At 41.9% G+C, this 21,820-nt stretch overlaps 1 protein-coding gene across 1 annotated transcript in view; it reads right to left on the bottom strand.

The window, feature by feature from the left end:
- Positions 1-21,820, bottom strand: part of CYLD (CYLD lysine 63 deubiquitinase) — a 1,495,154-nt gene that overhangs the window by 30,470 nt on the left and 1,442,864 nt on the right. The window contains exon 22 of the mRNA XM_044081615.1: positions 11,313-11,529. Coding sequence (XP_043937550.1) covers positions 11,313-11,529 — 217 coding nt within the window. The remainder of the gene's footprint in view (positions 1-11,312; positions 11,530-21,820) is intronic.

The raw sequence follows: 21,820 nt of genomic DNA, 5'->3' as shown, positions 1-21,820 counted from the left end.
GCATCTTTTATACCCCTGGCGCACTGACATCAGTGAAGAGGCGATAGCAACCAACGCCGGACCTAGACTTTGGAATTCAGGCCGACTGAGGGTAGCCTGCCAGCAGGATAACCCAATTGTAATGACTGCAACAGTGAAACATGAAGAACATCATGTAAGCAACAGGAGCAAGGTCTAACTGTAGATATTTATGTGATAGAAGAAAGAGGGACAGGGACGAGGGGAACATTACCCTAGCCAAGACATAGAAGGAGAAGGAACGGGATCCAATATGGAGCAATGAAAGCATACAGTGAGAAGGGAGGTGGTGTGAGGGTTGTAGTAGTGCAGTAGTGATCTATTTGAATATGCATTGTTATGGTAAGGTTACTTACACAACTGTACTATGTTCATCATTAGATCAATGTTGCAATAGTAGATAGCTATATGGGATTACTGCCAAAGAGCCTAGATAGCCAAGGAGGAGGAGGAAGGGTCAGAGTCCAGGGAACCATGTAGAAAAGACCTAGCAAATCCTGCTCAGGCCCTGGAAAATGAGTGATGAATGCTTAATGAATGTATGTACAGATGACCAAGCAGCTACAAGTGTTTGAGTCCACCCTTTTCCAGAATGCCCTAGAAGCAGTCAAAACTTTGGCACAATCACCTCTGACTTTCAGAAGGGGGCTTGGAATGTAACATAAATAGATGGAATGGAATAACCATTTATAATGCGTATGTCTTGACAATGGTTCCTCTTTTTTCTTTCCATTAAAGAAAATGAAGAGGTGATCGGAAGCTCTAAAGTCTTTTGTTTGCTGGTGTAGTAGTTGAGTTGCCTGTGGACATCCAGTGTATGTAGGATTCCTTTTCTTTTTTGTTCAAGAAATAACAAAGGGAGATGAACTGACTGATTTAAAGTAAATCCTAAGATCACCTTTGCATGAAGGAAGGATTAGTTCTTAAGGTTACCCTGTTGCCAAGAAATATGAGAAAGGGTTGAAACACCATCAGTGCTTGCAAATCAGATATATCCTAGCTATTGTCAGAATAGGAAGTAAATTACATTTCCATGTCAAGAATTTGAAGCCAACTTGATATGCTGATTCAAATGGAGGAAAAGTGAGTTCCTCTAAGACACAGTTGAAATCTCAAGGAGGAGCCACCTGTTTTTCAGGTGGATAGATATGCACAGCACCCCTTTCAAAAACTGTTTTACCTGGAATAAGAAAGAAAGGTGAGACCTTAAAGGCAGAAGAGCAGAAATAGATGAAAGATGATGTGACAGTCGCCACTCCGGGCCAATCAAGCAGCCTCAATATTCACCATTGACACCAGTGAGTGACAGCCACTAGGAGCAAAAATGGATACACAGGGTATTTTCTGATGCAGCTCTCTGCACAAAACACAATTTTCCTTAAGGGCACATGTAGTATACTCAAAACCTGGGACTGGACTCTCGCTCTCTCCAGGCCCCAAAAAAGACTCCACACTGACCACTTTGGAGCTCTGTGTCCCTATTCCAAGTAGCTACACACACACACACACACACACACACACACACACACACATGGATATTTCATCTTCACACACATGCACATACACGTGCGCACACACACACACACACACACACACACACACACACACACACACACACACACACACACACACACACACACACACACACACACCAAGGAAAGGCTGATAATTATGTTGCCACCAGTCAGCTACTCTAAGGCTCTTACAAGGGTACCCAATTATACTGAGTAAAATTAATACTAATATAAATGGTAGAGTTTGACCAATGCAGCAAGGCTTTTTGAAGCAACCACAGTGTCACTAAAATAAGCAAAAGTACTCTCAAGATGCTAAAAGTATTCTCTAAAAATACCAGCCACAATGAAAGGTACAGAAATATTTGATAACTGAAAACATGAGAATACTGAATATCTAGTTACAATAAACACCAGAGTTTCACCCACAGGTGATATAAAAAATAACACAGTTGAATAGATTCACAGATATACAGAAAAACAGTACTTACCTAATCTCACTATATTTACCTGACTAATGTAAATAATTACTCTTTCCTGGTTACTTACTAAAGCAAGGCAAGATGAAGTGTGTTCAGTTGCTTTCTATAGCAAGGCAAGATGAGGTGTGTAGTTGTGTGAGATATCTGTGAGAGATCTTGTCTGTCAGGTTTCAGAAGACAAAGTATTGCTGCAAGAGTTCCATCATATCTTTCACTAATATCTAAAGAATCACTTCACTGCTGGTTATGGAATGACATCATATCCGGTCACTTGACTATGGTACAATACACATCCAGAGCTCTGCTAAGATCTGTTGTAGCATCTGAAAGCTATAAAGATATTTCAAAAACTTTCACCCTTTCAGGGTAGCAAGTAATTCATACCTAAGAACAATACAGTAAGATTCCTAGTCCTGGTTTTCCCAAACATTTTTGTCTCTGGCTGCAATCAGACCTGTAAGATAAAATCTTTATGGTCTAAACCAACCCATTTAATTTTCAACCTATTTTTCAAAATTAGCTGGACTGAGATCAACTTCTTCCCTTCTGGAATTCTCTGTTAAAACATATATATTTAATCAGTTATAGTAATACTGTCTGACATACACGTACATTTCTTTTCGGTCCAGCAGGACCCACTGTTGACGCATTTTTGAAACAACTTTACAAATACATTTTTAACAAAAGCATCTGTACAAATCAGGGTGACAGTCAAATAAAATAATATTCTTTACAAAATTTCAGCAAGCTATGGCATATGTTACACATGCACTGCCCTACTCTCCCTGGCATAGATGGCACTACCTCATATCATCACTGATGAATTTTAAGAAATGAGAAAGAAAGGTCTGATTTGAGCAATTCCCTCAGATACTGGAGAAAGTACAGTTGTGTACACTTACCATAAATGTAGATGTTTGAGTGTATTCACTGTTGCAGTCATTACATTTGGGTAATCTGCTGGCAGGTTGCCCTCAGTTGGCCTGATTAACAAAGTCTTGGGTTATGCGTCGGTTGCTGTCCCTTCTTCCATGACGTCAGGTCGTCAGGGGTATATAAAACATGCAGTTGACGCCATTTTACTCAGTTTTTCTTGCCCCAGATGTCAGGTGCCCCCAAATGGGGAGCAAAATATAAATATAAATATATATATATATATATATATATATATATATATATATAAATATCTAAGCATGTAATTTAGAACACAACAAATATACATCCAAATAAAAGCAAATACACCAAAACATTGAGCATAGTAAAAGAAAGAAGAGATATAGTAAAAGAAAAAAACAGGGGGCTGGCGGGTGGGTAACCAGGACTGCAACAGTGAATACACTCGAACATCTACATTTATGGTAAGTGTACACAACTGTACTATGTTCTTCATATTTCACTGTTGCAGTCATTACATTTGGGTAGAATCCCAAAGCTATGGTTGGGAGGATGGAATTATACAGCATTAGGAGCAGCTTTAAGGCCCTGCAGGACAGCAGTGGCAAAACCTGCTCTGGATTTAGAGAACAGAGGTAAATGGTAATGTTTGGTGAACGTATGGACTGAGCTCCAGGGTAGCAGCTTCTAGAATGTCTCTGGTAGGAACCCCTCTGAGAAAGGCTGCAGAAGTACATGTAGCCCTGATGGAATGTGATCTGATCTCCTTGGGAACAGGTTTGCCATGGTGCATGTAGCAGAAACTAATACAATGGCTTATCCATTTTGAAATAGTCTGCTTTGAAATAGCCTTTTCCTCTGCCCCTGCAGCAAATGCCACCAGTAACTGCTCAGATTTTCTTAGAGATTTTGCCCTGTTTAAATAGAATCTAAGTTGTCTGTGTACATCCAGTGAATGCAGAATCCACTCACCCTTGTTCTGTGGATTTGGGAAAAAAAGTTGGCAGATGAATGGTCTGATTAAGAGCCACACTAGATACCACTTTAGGCATAAAGGATGGATTGGTTCTGAGTGACACCCTGTCTGGGTAAAAGATAATAAAAGGCTCCACTGCCATGAGAGCCTGTAGTTCTGAAATCCTTCTAGCTGAAGTGACTGCTAAAAGAAAAGCTGTCTTCCAAGAAAGAAATGTTATGTCTGTAGTAGCAGCTGGCTCAAAAGGAGGTAGGGTGAGCTTTTCCAACACAAAACTGAGGTCCCATGCAGGAGTTGGTGCTGTCCTGGGAGGTCTTAAATTCTTGGCCCCTCTGAGATACTGCTTTAGCAGGGGATGAGAGAAGAGGGGAGGTTCTGTGTTGTAATGAGCTGAAAAGGCAGAGGCATGGATTTTTATGGAAGAGAAAGATTGGCCCTTGTGAAGCATCTCAGTTAAATATTGCAGAATCTGAGGAATATTGGGCATTGTTGTGCTTATTCCTTGTGTTTAGTTCCAGGCACAGAATCTTTCCCATTTATCAGCATAAGATTTTCTAGTCCTAGGCCTCCAAAATGACGGCCATCACAGGTTTGCTGAGAGATGTAACTGGTGCAATTAGTTGATTAGCCATGCTGCAAGATTCAGAGTTTGGAGCAGAGTGTGCAGAATTTGATAGTTCTGCTGAGACAGTAGATAAGGTGCCTGAGGCAGGTACCATGGAGGAAGGTGTGACATATTGCATAGGAGCAGGTACCAGTGTTGGCGAGGCCAGTCTGGAGCAATCAGAATCATTTTTGTTTTTTCCTGTCTTTTAGTAAGACCTTGGAGAGTAGAGGCAGAGGGGGAAATGCATAGACTGATAGGTTTTTACAGCTGAAGGATAGAGCATCCACTTTCCAAGATTTTTTGGGATGAATTCTTGTGCAGAATTTGTCCAACTGATAGTTTTGGGATGAGGCAAAAAAGATCCATGTCTGGGCTCCCCCATTTGCGTGTCAACATGCTGAAGATTTGTGGATCCAGTTTTCATTCGTGTGGTTCCATAAGATTTCTGCTTAGCTCGTCTGCCAGAGTATTTTGCTTTCCTGGCAGGAATTGAGCTTGTACATGTATCTGATAAGTCAAGGCCGTGTTCCACAAAGCCATGGCTAGTCTGCAAAGGGGGTAGGAATGGGTACCCCCCTGCATGTTTACGTACCACATGACTGTGGTGTTGTCTGTCTTTATCAGTAGTTGTCCTGGATGAAGATAGTCCTTGAAGGCTGTCAGAGCATTCTGTACAGCTAGCATCTCTTTCTGGTTGATATGTAGGTGCCTTTGATTTGGGCTCCATTGGCTATGAATGCATCTCACTGCCAGATGCGCCCCCCCCCCCCCAAAAGCATAATCCGATGCGTCTGTAGTCAGGGTTTGGGTGGCAGGGGGTGGAATGAATGACAGTCCCTTGTTTTGGTGACAGGCCTCTGCCCACCATAGTAACTCTTGCTGCAGGCAAGGAAAGATAGGAATCATTGTTTCCAGGCTGTGACAATGTTGAATCCATAAGCTTTTTAGGTACCACTGAAGTTTCCTCATATGCAGTCTTGCATATGGAATTATTAGAATGAAGGAAGCCATGAACCCCAAGGCCTGCAGAATTTGTCTTGCAGATAGCTGGGTTTTTGTGGCAACTTGTTTGAAGTAAGTCATTAATTGAATTTGTTTTTCTGGCATAAGGTAAGTCATCTGGGCAGTTGTATTCAAGCTTGTACCCAGGAATGTAATTATTTGAGAGGGTACCAGTTGTGACTTCTTTTCATTTATGGTGTACCCTAGACAAGTTAGAAGTCTTTTCACAAATGCCAGATGGTTTAGAAGAGTGTCCTTGTTTTCTGCCTGAATCAGACAATCGTCCAGGTAAGGATACATTTGAATATTTCTTTGTCTGCAAAATGCGATTACTGGTGCCAGACACTTTGTGAAGACCCTGTGGCAGTAGATAAGCCAAAGGCCAGTGCAGAGAACTGGTAATGCAAACAACCTGCTTTGAAGCGGAGGTATCTTCTGCAAGATTCCCTGATTGGGATATGCAGGTAAGCCTCTTTTAAGTCTAGAGTTACCAGTCAGGCATCCTTGCCTAGCATAGGCAGTAACTGTTGTAGAGTCAGCATCTTGAATTTTGGAATGTCCAGAAATGTATTTAGAATGGATAAGTCCAGAATTGGATGCCATGATTTGTCTTTTCTGGGTACCAGGAAAAGTCTTGAATAAAAACCTTGTCCCTTTTCCTTTTCTGGTACTGGTTGAATAGCCCCCATATTCATGAGGGACATAAACTTGTTTCTGGGCCTCTGCCCATTGATTTGGAGGCAGATCTGGCCATCTGTTTGGGATTGGCAACGTGTGGAAATGAAATCTGTATCCCTGGGATACTATATTTAAAACCCACTTGTCCTGGGTAATTAGTTGCCAATTTCTTGCATTAAGTGCCAGTTTCCCTCCCCAAAGGGGCGGCCAAAAGATAAGTGCTTGGTGATTGCAGAGGAAAGTCATTGAGACTGTTTACCTAGGAAGGTGCCTTGTTACTTCCAGATTTGGAGGTGGAGGCACCCCATTGTTTTACTCTATAAGTTCCTTGTGATTGAAACCTGTAGCATTTGGAGTGTCTGGGTTTGACCTGAGTGGCTCTGGTGGATACTGAAAAGAACCAATTCTTAGTAGGTCAGTGCCTATTGAACCTGGGTGGCTGCACTTGTAGGAAATCTTTTACAGTTTGCACAGATTTAGCTTTATTTTCCATCTTTTTCAAAACTTCTTCTGCCTTATTACCAAATAAACTGTCCTGTTGTAAAGGAGCATCCAACAAATTTGCTTTAACATGATCAGGCAGATTTTGCTCCTTGAGCCAAGCATGCCTTTTTATCACAGAACTAGTTACAGCGGCCCTGCAAGAGGCCTCCAAGGAATCAAAACCACATTGCAAAGTATGCTTTCCAACTTGTTCAGCTGAATGCAATAAATCCTGCAGCTCTTTATTTTCCACACAGTCAGAAATCAACATCATTTTCTGTTTAAGTAAGCCCATGACATGCTGCTGATATTTAAGCATATGACATTGACAGTTTAAAGCCCTGATTGCCAAGGTTGCAGACATATAAACCTTCTTACCCCACCTATCCAGTGCCCTGGAGTCTCTATCAGAAGGGGGAGGATTTTTAGCAGTAGAAGCCTTAACGCCCTTGGGACCCTGAAAAATGGTTTCATTATCAGCAGTAGGGTTTTTAAAAAAGAATTTGTGGGAGTCAGGAACCCTGTAATATCTTGCTTACTAGGAGCCAGAGGCAGGGAATCAGGAGCCATGCTGGATTCTGAGAAAACATCATCAACAATGTCTAGAACAGGAGGTATAGCCAAAGGCCTATGCTGAGGAAGAAGAAGGAAATCCCTAAGCCTCTTTTTAGATTCTGAGAAATCCTGACTCTCCCAGTGAAAGTGTTCCCTTAAGGTATGCAAAGTTTCTCCAAAAGAAAAATCCTCAGAAGGAGAAGCAGAAGGGATGGAATCTTCTGCATCAGAGTCCTCATAAGGTGGAATAGATAATTCCTGATCAGAAGAGGAATCAGAAGAAACAGAAACCTGATCTGATGATTCATAGTCAGTGCCTTGCCTAGGCCTCTTAGCAGGAGGGGGATGGGAACCCCTGATCAAGGTAATTAAATCCTCAGCCATTTTGATCATTTGTTTTTTAGGCATAGGGGCCTGTGCACGTGGTCCAAGCGTCAGTTTTTTAGCCATAGAAATTGATTTTGACCTAGGTTTTGATGATGGCGTTGGTTTAATATACAAATCTTTAGGCCTGAAAACACCCTCAGAAGCCGGTGCCTGCTCAGCGGCTCTGGACCCATCTAAGGTACAGACATCCACAGCTTCAATACTTAAAGTATCTCGAGGCATACTGGACTCCGAATGGGTCTCAGTAGAGGCCTGTGAATCAAAAGTAGCGGGTATCAGGGGCTGCGAAAGCGCCTCACTGAGTATCCAGGACAAGTGGGTTTTAAATATAGTGAGTCAAAGCACTCTGTGTGATAGTTTGTAGTAATTGCCCTTGACTATGTTCATGAAGAGGCAGTACCAAAATTGTCTGGGCCAAAGTTGGGGTGGGTAACAATATTTATTTTATTTATTTATCCAGCCATCTTTTATTGACTGCGGTTAGTCTCACTAGGCTGGTCCTGATGGGGTATTTATACTACTAGGAGAAACTTAGCCAGGGCATTGGGGAACTTCCCCAACTCTTTTTGATAAGTGCCATAGGATCTTTTACATCCAGCTGAGCTACCACTAACTCAAACAGATGGAATCTTAGTTTAACATAAGATCCAAATGATTACTGAAGAATTTTTTTAGATCTTTAAAATGATTCTGGTTACCACAGGAAAAGGGATGGTATAGAGGATTCCCATCAATGGGAAGCTAAAGGCATCTGTCTTTGAGGCCTTTTTGCAAGGAGCCCGGGAGTTGGATTTCCTTCTATTTGAGGAGTTCTACACAGACGGATAATATTCAGGAAGATTTCTAGGTATAACATATATTCATGACTGTCTGTCCTGGAAATCTGTCAATGTGTCTGCCACAGTGTTCTGTTTTGATGGAATACAAGTAACCTGGAGGGAAAGATTGTGCTAGTTTAAATTTCCCAACTAAGAATGGGAGTAGTGTTTGTCTGTGTTTACCAAAAGAGGTCCTGGAGTCCGCAAATATTTCAACGTTTTTGACAAATTTAAAAAGCATGTCATTTCTTTGATATTTATGTGTTGCTTCTTCTTAAAGTGATTTTCCCAAACTCCTTGTACTTAGATTACCTTGGATACGGCTCAAGTGAAGTCTGACACATCCTTTCTTACAGACTGAGAAGGGAAGGGGTGGGGGGGACACAAGCAGACCTGAGTTCAGCAAAATTCTGATTTTCCTACCATAAAAAGGTTGCTCTAATCTACTAAGCAGCTTTTTTCCCCAGGAATACCAGCACTGTGCTGTTTCTGATACATATTTAAGCAGCAATGGGCTACAATGCACTATGACAGCTTTGATATGTAGCACTATGCCAAAGCATTGAAGATCTTTCTGAATACTTCACCTTTTCTTTTTAGAAAGAGCAGAAGCAGGGTGAAAAAAAAGCACAAGTAACAGCTTGTAATTTTCTGTGCTATAAAAAAACAGTGTAAAATTAACTTTCGTAGTTAGATTTTTTTTTCTATTAAACTTGGCACAGTGTTTATTGATAACAGAATTATGATCTCACCTTGAGCAAAATAACTACTTGAACTAGACGTCTTTGGGGATATGTTTTGTGACAGCACTTGTGGGTACTTCTAACAGACAATGTAATAAGTCAACACAACATGTAATAAACATAAAAACCTGTTTGCATGCAAACACACAATGAATATATGTATGTATGCATATATACACAAACAAACACATAAACATTCAAGCACACACATATATTTATACATGATCATACGACACTTTACCAAACTGTACAAATGCAAACCACATTGATGCTAGGGATTTGAAGATCAAGAATACAGGAAAAAAACTATGAAAACCAAGCAATCAAAAAATAAATAGTTTCCTTTTCCAATCATTAAACCCAAACTCTAACAATATCATGGCAACTGTTATATTAGGACAAACCAGGATGCTCTGCAGCAAATGCTGCCAACCCTCGGTAATGACATGGGCTGGACTTCTACTGTCAGACAGAACTCCTATTTTTCAACTGCTGTGTTTAAGAAAAATGATATATAGACAATGTCCATCAGGGGCCTTATGCCCCATGCACCCCCCAAAAGGCCTCCAATGCACTTAAAGCTGTGTATTTCAGGGGTGCATCCACCTTGCTGGATGTGTGGCCATCTTTCACTGACATTGTCAGTAATGCCTGACATCAGAGTTTCATTTTTTTATACTTTAACCTTATTAAACTATTTAACTTTCAAAAAAATACAGAATTAGAACAGTTAAATGTGCAGAACACTTAACTGATAGTGTCATCAGGGTGAGAATCAAGTCAGCACCACCCACACCTGAGTGAAGTGGATGTATCCTAGTATAAACAATCACCAACATACCCAGACCAAATCTGTCTGAATGGTGATATTGTCACAAGTTTTCGTAAATTAATGAATAGGATTAAGGACAGGGTTATGGTTAACACATACAAGTAAGGTCCCCAGGTCCCCCCTCCAACTCACCTTACTCATGTATGCTAACTCCACGCATTAACTTAGGAAAATCCCTTTCCCTAACAGTATTACTAATCAAGACACTTGGACACATGTACACTCGCTACAAAGAACAAGCACAGAATTAACTCTAACCCCTACCCTGAAGTGAAAAAACTTACACACACACCAGCATCCAATGCCTCTCTTATCAAACAAATTACATTCAACAAACTCAAACACTAAATCTAACACCTTACCTACCCCTTCTCTAACACTAACCAGCATACACACACGCTCACAAACTTAATTCTATCCTTGTACCTAACCATAACCCTAAAACACGCACACACCTGCACACACTTCCAACTCATTCCACTTATTGTACACATCAACATTCCAGCTATCGACACTGAATGCTACAGACTGCATTCGATACATTTCACATCCCAAGCACACAAGTGCTTTTTGAAATAGTATCAGATATCCAAAACACACGCGCGTTATATACATGTAATGAACAATTGGTGCTCATCACTGCTGCCAATACAGAAAGTCAAGAGAACCAAATGAAGAACAAGCAAAACCTGGCTGACTGTTTACTCTAGGCAGCAAAGAAAAAAAAATAACTCCTTTATAGGGAACTCCTAATGGTCATAGACTGAGTCTGCACAGCTTTATGAGCACAGTGGCCTCCTACACAACCTTATTTGTGAATAGGATGAGGCACTGATGTCTGCCCAATGGCTGATATCTTATACTTATTACAATTCCTGCAGCAAAGGCATTATAAAGAAAAGTCTGTCTCTTTGTGAGACATCATTACCTGTACTTTATATTTCTACCTGACCTGCCACTTATTTAATCTTTTATGCCTCTTTACTATTGTATCTTGCATAAGTACTCTTTTTTTAATAATTAAGATGTCTATGATTCAGGCAACTAAATACTTTTTTAATTAATTAAGATGTCTATGTGTCAGGCAACTAAATAATTTTAATAAAATATATAAGTGACTGAACAGATAATTACTTCCAGGTTAAGGTCTTTTAAGATTAAAACTATCACTACATTAAGTCTGAACTTGTTCAGCTGCTTAATCAATACTGACCCTCCGCAAATAGACAAGTAGAAGAAAATAAGTTAGAATCATTACTGTCACTGTTTAAAACCAGAAATATCAATTTTACAGAGTTGTAAAAGAAAACATCAAAAACATACCATCTCTGTCTGCCATACTGTCAAAGAAAAGCCAAGATGAATCTTCAGTGCCATACTTGACAAAAGCAACATAGTGACTTGTTTCAATGCAGAGAACAGCAAAGAGTTCCATCTTCTGTCGTGGCACACCAGTCTGTCTCCAGGCGGATTCAGGTAACTCTTTAGGGACTGATAATTTACTATACTTATGTCCTTGTCTGTTTGGGTGAAGGTGCACCTACAATAAAATCAGCCATAAGAAAATTAGTCATTTTAGTACTGTAATATACAATTATCTTCATCAGAATGCAAATATTTAATATTAAGGTGATTCTTAAAATGAAGAATCTTAGGTTAAAAAATCTGACGTTCTTTTTCTACCTTTTTTTTCTGCTTCTTTGTTTGTGAGTCAGTGACTACCTGTCTTTTGTAAAAGTCATGGAGATGTTTTTTTTCTAGTAGTTATCAGGACGGGAGACTTAAAAAAAAATCACAGCAGCTCAGCTAACATAGGTTTAATACTTTTTTACTGGACATAAATAAGTTTAAAGGTTGACACGGAGGACATCCCCATAAATACACTACTGCACAAAACGAAACAGTAGGACAGTCTAACTGCTTCTTTCAGAATCTGACTCATATACTTTAACTACAGACTAATAGTTTTAACATGACTGCAATAAACTATTCTTACTAAACATGGAAGTCCACATTCAAATATTAACCACCTGTATAAGCAGCTTTATAAGGTTCTGTGACTGAGATATAGCAATGAAAGCAGTGTACGACCAAACAGTAAGACCAGTAAGTGAAAACTTTTGTTATGTTGCATTTTTGTGTTACATTAAAACTCATTGCAGCCAGGTGCGCCTCCAGGCATTTCTACAGCTAACTCCTACTGACACCTCTAGGCATCAAATATTGCTTGTTCATATTTGCATGAATAATTCCAAAATCATGTTACATACAAGGTATCAGAAAATTTCATCTTAAAGCATGCATCATAGCAAACACAATTGTACTGATATTTGACCTCTGTCTAGTGCAGCTAAAGAGATATTCAATATTATTTGTACACTATTTGCATGCAATAATCGTCATATTTATCTAAATGTTTCAACATTCAGATAACACAGACAGAACTATATAGACTCATATGAAAGCTCACAGCTGTATGAAGAAAATCCTGCTGGCATTGTGTGTGTTGCTTGAGTAGTCAAGATATCATAAACTGTTTATACAGTATTACAAAATTAATATTCACTGCCCTTTTTGGCTTATAAAATCCAGTTTAAAGCATCAAAGTGAATGAATGTCAGTAATCTAAAAATTGGTTTATCCTGAATAGTTTGCCATTCCCAGTTTTCTAGTAGCACTTATGGTTCCAGAGATATATTTGTTTGAATTGTGAGGTGATAATGTTATTTTGAATTATTAGTTATTGACATTGGCTTTGTGGCTCTGTGTCGCTCTGTGGTTCTGTCACGTTCCTTGACCACTCAGCTCTCACCTCACCTGCTAACCATAAGTACAATTTTATACTGTATTTTGCACTTTTAAACTGTATTTTTGCTATATTGTTGATTTTTTAAAAAAATGTTTTTGCCGATTTGTTGCAGTTTTTGTCTGCTGTAGCAGACTAGATTCAGACTTGCTGAATCTGGTTGTATTTGTTAAACTGAGCACTAAACCAAGCTATATTTTGTTGGAGAGGGCCCCCTGCACCCTTGTGGCAGGAGAGTGCAGTTAGGACTCAACTAATTGAAGGTTGCTGGAACAGGGCTCAGTTTTGAGCCTTTTTATTCGTAAAATTGTTTAATTCAGTTTGATCACTGCTTTAACACAGCTCCACAAAGTTATGTGACCAGCCACTGCTCTGTTGTATTCATCTGTGCAATCCAAGGAATCTGTTGCATTCTGCTAAACATAAGTACAATTTTATACTGTATTTTATACTTTTAAACTGTATTTTTGCAATACTGCTGATTTTTAAAACTGTTCCTGCTGATTTGGTGCAGTTTTTGCCTGCTCTAGCATATTCTAGAGTCAGACCTGCTATCTTTTGTTGGAGAGGGCCCCCCCTGCACCCTTTTGGCATGAGAGTGCAACTAGGACTCATCTGATTGAAGGTTACTAGCACAGGGCACAGTTTTGAACTTTTTTATTGGTTAAACTGTTTAATTCAGTTTGCTGACTGTTGCTAAATAAGCCCCATATTTGCACTTGTTTTAACAGAGGTCCACAGAGATAGGCGACCAGCCACTGCTCTACTGTATTAATCTGTTTGCGCATAGCGTGCCACCACACAATGGGGGTAACCACTGGAAGTTATAGATGAAAAAAATTCAGTAAATTTGTCCTCAGCAGCTGCCTGTGATCCAGCTTACAAGTCGTTTAAATTGTGCTTAGCTGCTCAAAGCGTACCTCAGCTGTGCTTTTGCCCTTTAAACAGTTCCAAAACAACCAAATCTACAATAGTCTTATACCATTTAGAGAACCCCCACTAGTACAGACCCTTTATAGAGTGCCCCATTAGTACAGACCCCGTTTACAGCCCCCAGTTATACCACACCCCTCCATTTTCTCTCCCTACTGTGAAAACAGGATTTAACCTAGCATTATGGATGGTCATTTTCCTTCCATTTCTCCTACCAGCCTGATAGACAAGGGTATCCTGAGGCAGTGTGGCAACTGCCTCATGTACACTGACAACCCTCTACTCCTAAATCACCCAAATACAATTTGTAAGAGATGCAGCTACATTAAGAATCTGGAATCCTTACTCTCTCGTGCACAGAACAGCAACACTGAACAGGTTGTCAGCTCACATACTACACCTCCTACGCAAACCATGCACTCAACACATAAACCATCACATGCAGAACTACTCACCAGAAACCTACATAAACACCACAGACCTTCCAAACACAAACATGCTACACCTAATACAGCACCTATAGCACTCAGTACACATAAAAACACAAACACCAGTGTCTCATCAGATAAGCTACTAAGGCAAAGCACATCTAAACCAAATTATTAGTCATAGGTGACTGCATTGTGAGACACAAACATGTCCCACTCAATGGGCTGTACAAGGAGAAAGTTACGGTCAACTGTATCGGGTGTCAGGATCCATCAGACCACACATGCACTCAAGTCTCTCAATAAGTACCTTTATGACTCAGTCTTGAAATGACTTGAGATGTACCTCACTGGACTATATGAAGAGAGATGTGACTGAGCTCTAGGAATATGTGTCTCAGGCAAGTATGTGCCTAGCCTTGAGCAGCATTCTACCCTCACCTACTATGATACCACAATATAAACAAAAAATGATTGACTTTAACAATTGGCTTAGTTTCGGGTGTCATTCTAAGGGGATCCAGTTCCTGTCAGCCTGGGATGACCCTGTTGATAGACCACACTGCTTTGCCAGAGATGGTCTTCACCTGTCACCTCTAGGCTTTCAGTTACTGTCTAAGGCACTTCCCTCCCCCCATAGTTCCTTTTTCAGGCAAGGTCTCAAGAACAAAATTTCTGATGTGAAAATATCTCTCACAAATAAATTAAAGATTATGCTGCTGAACAACAGGAGTTTAAATCAGAAACTGCACACTCTGGAAGCACTGCTCTCCTTGGAGGATGTTGATGTCTGTGCAGTCACAGAAACTTGGTTCACAGAAGCAGAGAGTACCCTAGCCTTGCAAGGCTACAATGCCCTCCACACTTTCAGACTGCAAAATAATCGTGTGAGAACCAGAGGAGGAGGAGGAGTATCTATCTTCATGCAAGATGAATACAACCTCTAGACTGGGCAGACAAAAAAACTCCAAGGAGTTATTCTAAGTTCAACTAACTGTGGGTAAGACCCCCCTTCAAGTCATCATTAGCTATAGGCCCCCTTCAATGAACCAAGATACCCATGCTGTTTATTTGGATATACTTGAGTCAATCAAATTACAGCCAATTTTAACTATCCATCCATTGACTGGGAAACTTATAAGAGTACCAACATGCTCTCACAAAGGTTCCTGGACTTTGTTAATACTAATGTCCTGGAACAAATAGTATGCAACTCCACAAGGGACTCAAATATTCTCAACCTGGTCCTCACCAACATGGGTGACCATTGTACCACCACAAGTATGGGACCCTCACTTGTTAACTCTGATCACAAATCAGTCATATCTGAAGTAGCTATAACACCTGAACCCCTCTTAGGTGAAATCAGGCTAAAAATTTCACCAAAGCTAATTATACCCTTCTAAAGGATGGCATAAATAATTTCCAAGCATGATGGCATTGACAACTATACTAAGGTATACACAAATGCCCTGTACAAACATTTATACAAATGCATTGACACAGCTGTAGCTGACAGGATTAAAACAAGATCCTCAAGAAAAAAACAAGTCTCCCTGGTGGACATCTAGCATTAATAAGTTATACAACAAGAGGAAGAAGTTGCTGTCTCAGAATAAAAAAGAGAGGTCCCAGCACTGGAAGATCACCCTTCTCTGTTTGAAGAAACAAATAACACAATATGCAAAAGCATCTAAGGGCAACATTGAAAAAAAATTAGCAACCATAGAGAAGGATAACCATAAGGCATTCTTCAGCTATATCCATAACCTAAAAGGTAGGACCCATATGTGTGCTGAACTAGCGGTGGATGGCATCACACATGCTGATCCTGTGAAAATAGCTAACCTATTAGCTAACAGGTTTGGCAAAAATGTCATCCCCTCCAAACATTCCACAAAGCATTTCTTCTACATCTCCCCCACCATGCATCTCCAAACAGCAAGTCATTAATGCTCTCTCCAAGGAAAAAAAACACATGCCTCTATTTGACTGGATGGCATCCCAGGTAGTATTTAAAATTGTCTAAAATAATAGTCATGTACTCACTATAACTTGGTATCTGTGTTATCCGTAAAATCATTCATCATGTACAGGTCTAGGATCCGACATGGGATCTGAGCCAGCCCACTTAGACAACAGCTGAGCTCCTCCCCTCCCACAATGCTCTGTTGCCCTCTAACCCCTCAGACCGAGTTTGCCCTGGAGAAAGAAGACAGACAGAAGAGACCTGCCACCAAACAATGTCCACAAAATTCCTGCCAATACATCAGGAAGAGGGATGGAGGGTGGGACCGTGATGAATGGAGACTATGGATAACAGAGATACCAAGTGATATTGAGTACATAACTATTAATCTGATATTATCCTAGTCATCACCATTCATCACATATGGGTCAGAGTCCCCAGCTACCCAAAATTCGCGGGTGGCCTCAAGGAAGGACATGCTGAAGAACAGTGGAGCCAAAGGAAGCCCTTCCCCTGCAAACCAAGTCAAGTTTGTAATGAGAGATGAAGGTATGGGGAGAGGAGTAAGTTGCCGCTGCACAAATGTCATGCAAAGACTGACGAGCTACAAAGGCAGCTGAAGAGGCCACTGCCCTGGTGGAATGAGCCCTAACTGGTTCAGGCAAGGGAGAACCACATGAAGAGTATGTGTAAGAAATGCACTGACAAATCCAATGGGAGATGGTAATTTTGGACACAGCTTGGTTCTTCCTGTTAACTGAAAATGTTACAAACAATTGGTCTGAGAGATGAAAAGGCTTAGTTCTGTGCAAATAGAAATGAAGCCGTCGATGAACATCTAGTGTATGTAAAATGTGTTCCCCCTTATTAGCGTAATTAGGGAAGAACACTGGAAGTTGGATAGACTGATTGATTCATTTCAGAGGCCACTTTTGGCATAAAGGAAGGGTTGGGTTTCAAGGGCACTCTGTCTTTATAAAATATCAAGTAAGGAGGCTTAATGGTAAGAGCCTGTAATTCTGATACTCTCTTTGCTGAAGTTACTGCCACTAAAAAGGCAGTATTCCAAGAAAGAAATTTAAAGTTGCAGGATGCGCCAGGCTCAAAGGGGGGCTTAGTTAGTGCAGCACCACAGTAAGATCCCATGGTGGAGAAAGATCCTTGACTGGAGGATGCATAAAAAAAAACACCTTTCCAGAAGGCTTTGCAAAGCTGACAAGAGAATGTAGGGTTGTTATTGAGATGAAAATTAGAAATTGCTGCCAACTGAACTCTGGCAATCCTGAAATAGCTTGCAACGAGAGAAGGACTGCTCTCATCTCCAGAACATTAATGGGCAGTTTGCTCTCTGAATGGGACCATGTCCCTTGGACACTCTTCCCCTGGAAGTGCTACCTCAACCCTAGGAGGGAAGCATCCATGGTCACCGTGGCTGTAGGAAATGGGGGAGAAAACAACCTGCCCACTAGGAGGTCTGGAGAGTGCATACACCACGATAGATTTCTCTGACAAATTGGAGTGAGATGAATAGGGACTGACAAAGGATGAGAAAGGGCGGACCACTGAACCACCAGGGTCCACTGTAGCACACATGTAATATCTGGCCAGCGGGACCAGATAAATGGCTGCTGCCATAGAACCTAGAGCCCTTAGAATGAGTGACACTAGAGGACAAGTTTGCTCCAGAAGAGACTGAACATGAGATTGAAGAAGAAGCATGCATCAGAGAGGAAGATCTGCAATCTCCAAGGCAGTATCGAGTTGACTACCTAGAATTCTAGTGGTTGACATGGGGCCAAGTTAGATTTGGCCAGATTCACTGCTTCCCCAACTGAATGAAATGAATAAATGTCGGAGAAGAAAGCATGTATTCTCCACCAGTTGATGCTGTGTGGGAGCTGTAAGGAGCCAATCGTCGAGATAGGGAAACACTTGGAATCCCTGCAGCCTGAGATTGGCTGCCACCACTGCCATACACTTGGTAAACACCCAGGGACTGTGGCAAGTCCAAAGAGCAGGGCTCTGAATTGGAAATGATCCGCCATCCAAAAGGTCCCCTCAGGACAGTGACCATCCAGTACTTTGACTTCTTCACTGAAAGATTCAACTGAATGAGGTCCAGAATCAGACACACATCCCCTGTTTTCTTTGGTACCAAAAAAAAAGTGGGAGTAAGTTCCAGATCCTCTCTGTCCTGAGGGGACCTTTTGGATGGCTCATTTTTGAATGAGGTTGGTCACCTCTAAACAGGCCAAATCTCTCTAACAATGTGGCACATCATGGAGAGTTATGCTTTTGGGTGGGGGTCGGAAAAAGGAATACAGTAGTCCCTGGATATGATTTTTAGCACCCGTTGATCATTTATGATGTTTGCACAGGCCAAAGGGTGCAAAGATAAATGACCCTAACTGCCTCCAGGGAGGGACAATCAGGCAACACCTCAGGGGCAGTAGAAGGGCTTCTCAGAGAAAAGCTCCCTATAGCCCTGGTTTTGTGGGCTTCCTCTGCCCCTAGGGTGGCATCAACCATTGAAACCTCTTCCCCATTCCCTGGAAGAGGAATCTTCTTGAGTCTCCTGAAAGGAAAATTACGAAATACAGAACCACATTTTCTTGTTCCCCTGTTGGGTCTTGGAAAAGGACCTTTGGGGTTTAGAAAATTTGATCCCTATGGCTGACAGTTTTTTTCCTTCTTGCTCACTGTGGGTCAAAGTCTCCTTGATGGTTGGTCCAAAGAGAGTTGAATCATTGAAGGGGGCATTGGTGAGTGATGCTTTAAAGGCCTCTGCAAACCCGCATAAGCACAGCCAGACATGACGCCTGATGGCAATGCCTGAACCTGCAGCCCACGAGGAACCCTCTGCTGCATTGGATATTAACCTCATGGACAAATTGGAAATGGATATGAGAGTGGCCAGCTTGGGAGAAATGGACTTAAAGTCCTCCATGGGCATGGACTCTGAGAGGGAAGTAGTAAACGCCATTATCGAGTCCCTCTGGAGATGTGTAAAATGCTTCAGATAGTTTATTTCTCACAGGAAGAAAGAAGCTGAGGCGAACACCCACTTTCCAAATGTGTCCAATGCTCTCGATGCACAATTGAACTCTGTTCTGCCAACTCTTTCTTGGTGTCAGCAGCCACCACAATCGCATCAACTGGAACTGCCTTGGACCAAAAGGCTTTGTCTGATGGGGGACTCAAAAACTTGTCTGCCCTCTTGGGTACTGGTTCCATTGTATCTGGTTCCTTCCAAGTCCTGCTGGCAATGGACTGATCAATGGGTCAAGCAGGGGGGGACACACAAGAGGTAGATGGGGCCTGTACCAAAAGCCTCCAGAAACATGGTTTCCTCAGAGCACAGAAGCTGGGCGGACCAACCGCCCTTGCCCTTAAGAATCTCCAGGCTGTCTCCAAAGGAGACATCATCAGGTTGTGACCTTGGGGACCCATGCCCTTCATCAATATCCATGTCCACCGTGAGACACTCCATCGTGGAGTCAAAATGTCTCCTCTTTCCTCTTGCACATCCTCTTCTGATGGACTTCCTCTGTGGGAGTCTCAGGGGAAGACTCTGAAGAGGTGGGGACCCCGATATGGGTAACTTCCCCCCTGGAGGCTAGTTTGAACTGGCTGACCAGGACAGTATGAGAGGGTCTGCTCAAACTCTAGGGCTGGGATGGAGCAGGGTGAGTAGGGTAGGCTCTTCTGATAGTAGAGAGAGATCTTTCCACCGGCCGGAATGCGGAAGGACTGGATGAGGGCAATCTCCCTCCGCCGCTGACAACACTTCAGTGGAGGAAGGAGCAGACCCCACCAGAGCCTCCAATCCCCCATAGAATGCCAGCACAGAGCTTTTGAGAGGAGGAGCAGAGAGTAGTCCAAAAAGCCTGGACCCGAACCAGCCTTCACAGACTATAGGGTGACAACCCGGACTGGTGGCCCTACCTGTCCTGGGGATGGGTAGCAGAACTCGCCATAGACTCTGATGGGGTTGTGACAAGAAAGGTTCCGGTAACCCCCACTGCCTCTCTGCTGTGCACCAGCTCCCCTAAGTCCAACCCTGACAGGTCGGAGAAGGAGAAAGAAGTCAGGGAGTGGGAAAATATTTCCTAATCCTTTTGGCTGAGGAAGCCAAGACCCCCAGTTCAATTTGAGCCCTCAAAAAGGACCGCATTATCCTGTCCATATCAGAGGGCAGGATGCTCCTGGAGGATTGGGAGGAAACAGAAGATCTAGTTGGAGACACTTGTCGGGACCCTAAGAGCCTTCTCCAATGGTCCGGGGGAATGGATCGTATGTGGAGAGTTAAACAAATGATCCTCTCCTGCAGAATCCAAAGGAAGATCCTCAACCAGGATGGGATCCGACATGGGTCTCGGATCCGACCGTAACGGATCTGAGGAAACTTTAAGGTCCGAAGAAATAGTTCTCAAACTCCTCAGATCTGAAGGGGCTGGATCAGTGACAGGTCTACTCTGGCTTGGATCCAAAGGCCTCGATCCGGAGGCCTTGGATTCGGGAGTCGAACCCAAAACCCTCAGATCCGAAGGGCTGGGACCAGAAGCCCTGGATCCAGGAGTTGACTCTCTACAAGTCCTCGGATCCGACACCATTATGGTTTCTTGGCAGAAACCTCCCCAGAAGTGGAAGAAGAATACTTTTTTTTTTATGGCCAGAAGGCCCCAACGTGGAGGAGGACTCTTTAACCAAGGGATCCTCCGGACCAGGCCTTTTAACAGAAACTTAATGCGGTGGTTGACCAGAGCCCTGGGGTTGAATGCAGCACAAATGCTGCATTCAACCTCCAGGTGGCCGGCGCTGAGACAGTAGAAGCACTCCTCATGCGAGTCAGAAACAAGCATCTTCCAACCGCATGAGGAGCATCTTTTGAACCCTAAAGGTTTGTCCAATATAGGGAAACACCACCAAAGCCAAAGGGAGAACCAAAAGAGGAGTCAGAAACCCAGGCAAAAGTCTTAACCACAAAGATGCTTCCTACACAAAAATACACAAAAGACCACTAAAATATTAATAAAAATAGAGGAGAAATGAATCAAGGGGAAAAAAAGGGTGCCAAATCCCAAACAACCAAAGTGACCAATGGGAGGGGAAACTACACAATCGTAAACTCAATGGAGCATACTAACTAAATAAAACCTATAAGGAAAGAGAAAGGTGAATAAGAATCCCAGAAAAAGGAAACTACTTAATGAAAAATACGAGGAGCTGAGCTATCTGCGTCTGACAGTTAAAGCAGCAAACGAGATCTGCGGGGTTAGAGGGCAGCAGAGCATTATGGGATGGGAGGAGCTTGAGCTAAGCTGTTGTCTTAAGTGTGCCAGCTCAGATTCTATGTTGGATCCTAGATCCACACTGATGATATCAGATCATTTTATTTTATTTATTTATTTTACATTTGTTGACCGGGCTGGTCTAGCTGGATATATTTCCATTTTCAGTACAGGCCCGGGGAGAAAAGCTCCAAACAGTAAAAACATGAAATACAAACAATGAAGGAATGATAATTGTTACATAGTACATAAACATAGTAGAAATAAAGTATGCATCTTTTTTTTTTTTGTCAACCAGTATGTATCATTGTATCATTGTGATCACCAGTTCAGTTCCTCATAACAGAAATAATGAGGAAAAAAACAAAAAAACTTAGTATGGTATAGACAAATATGAGCACAGG

Source organism: Protopterus annectens, chromosome 8.part1 (assembly GCF_019279795.1).
Source record: "Protopterus annectens isolate FY-2018-M chromosome 8.part1, PAN1.0, whole genome shotgun sequence".
Lineage (NCBI taxonomy): Eukaryota > Metazoa > Chordata > Ceratodontiformes > Protopteridae > Protopterus > Protopterus annectens.
This window is presented reverse-complemented; position numbering and strand designations above follow the sequence as displayed.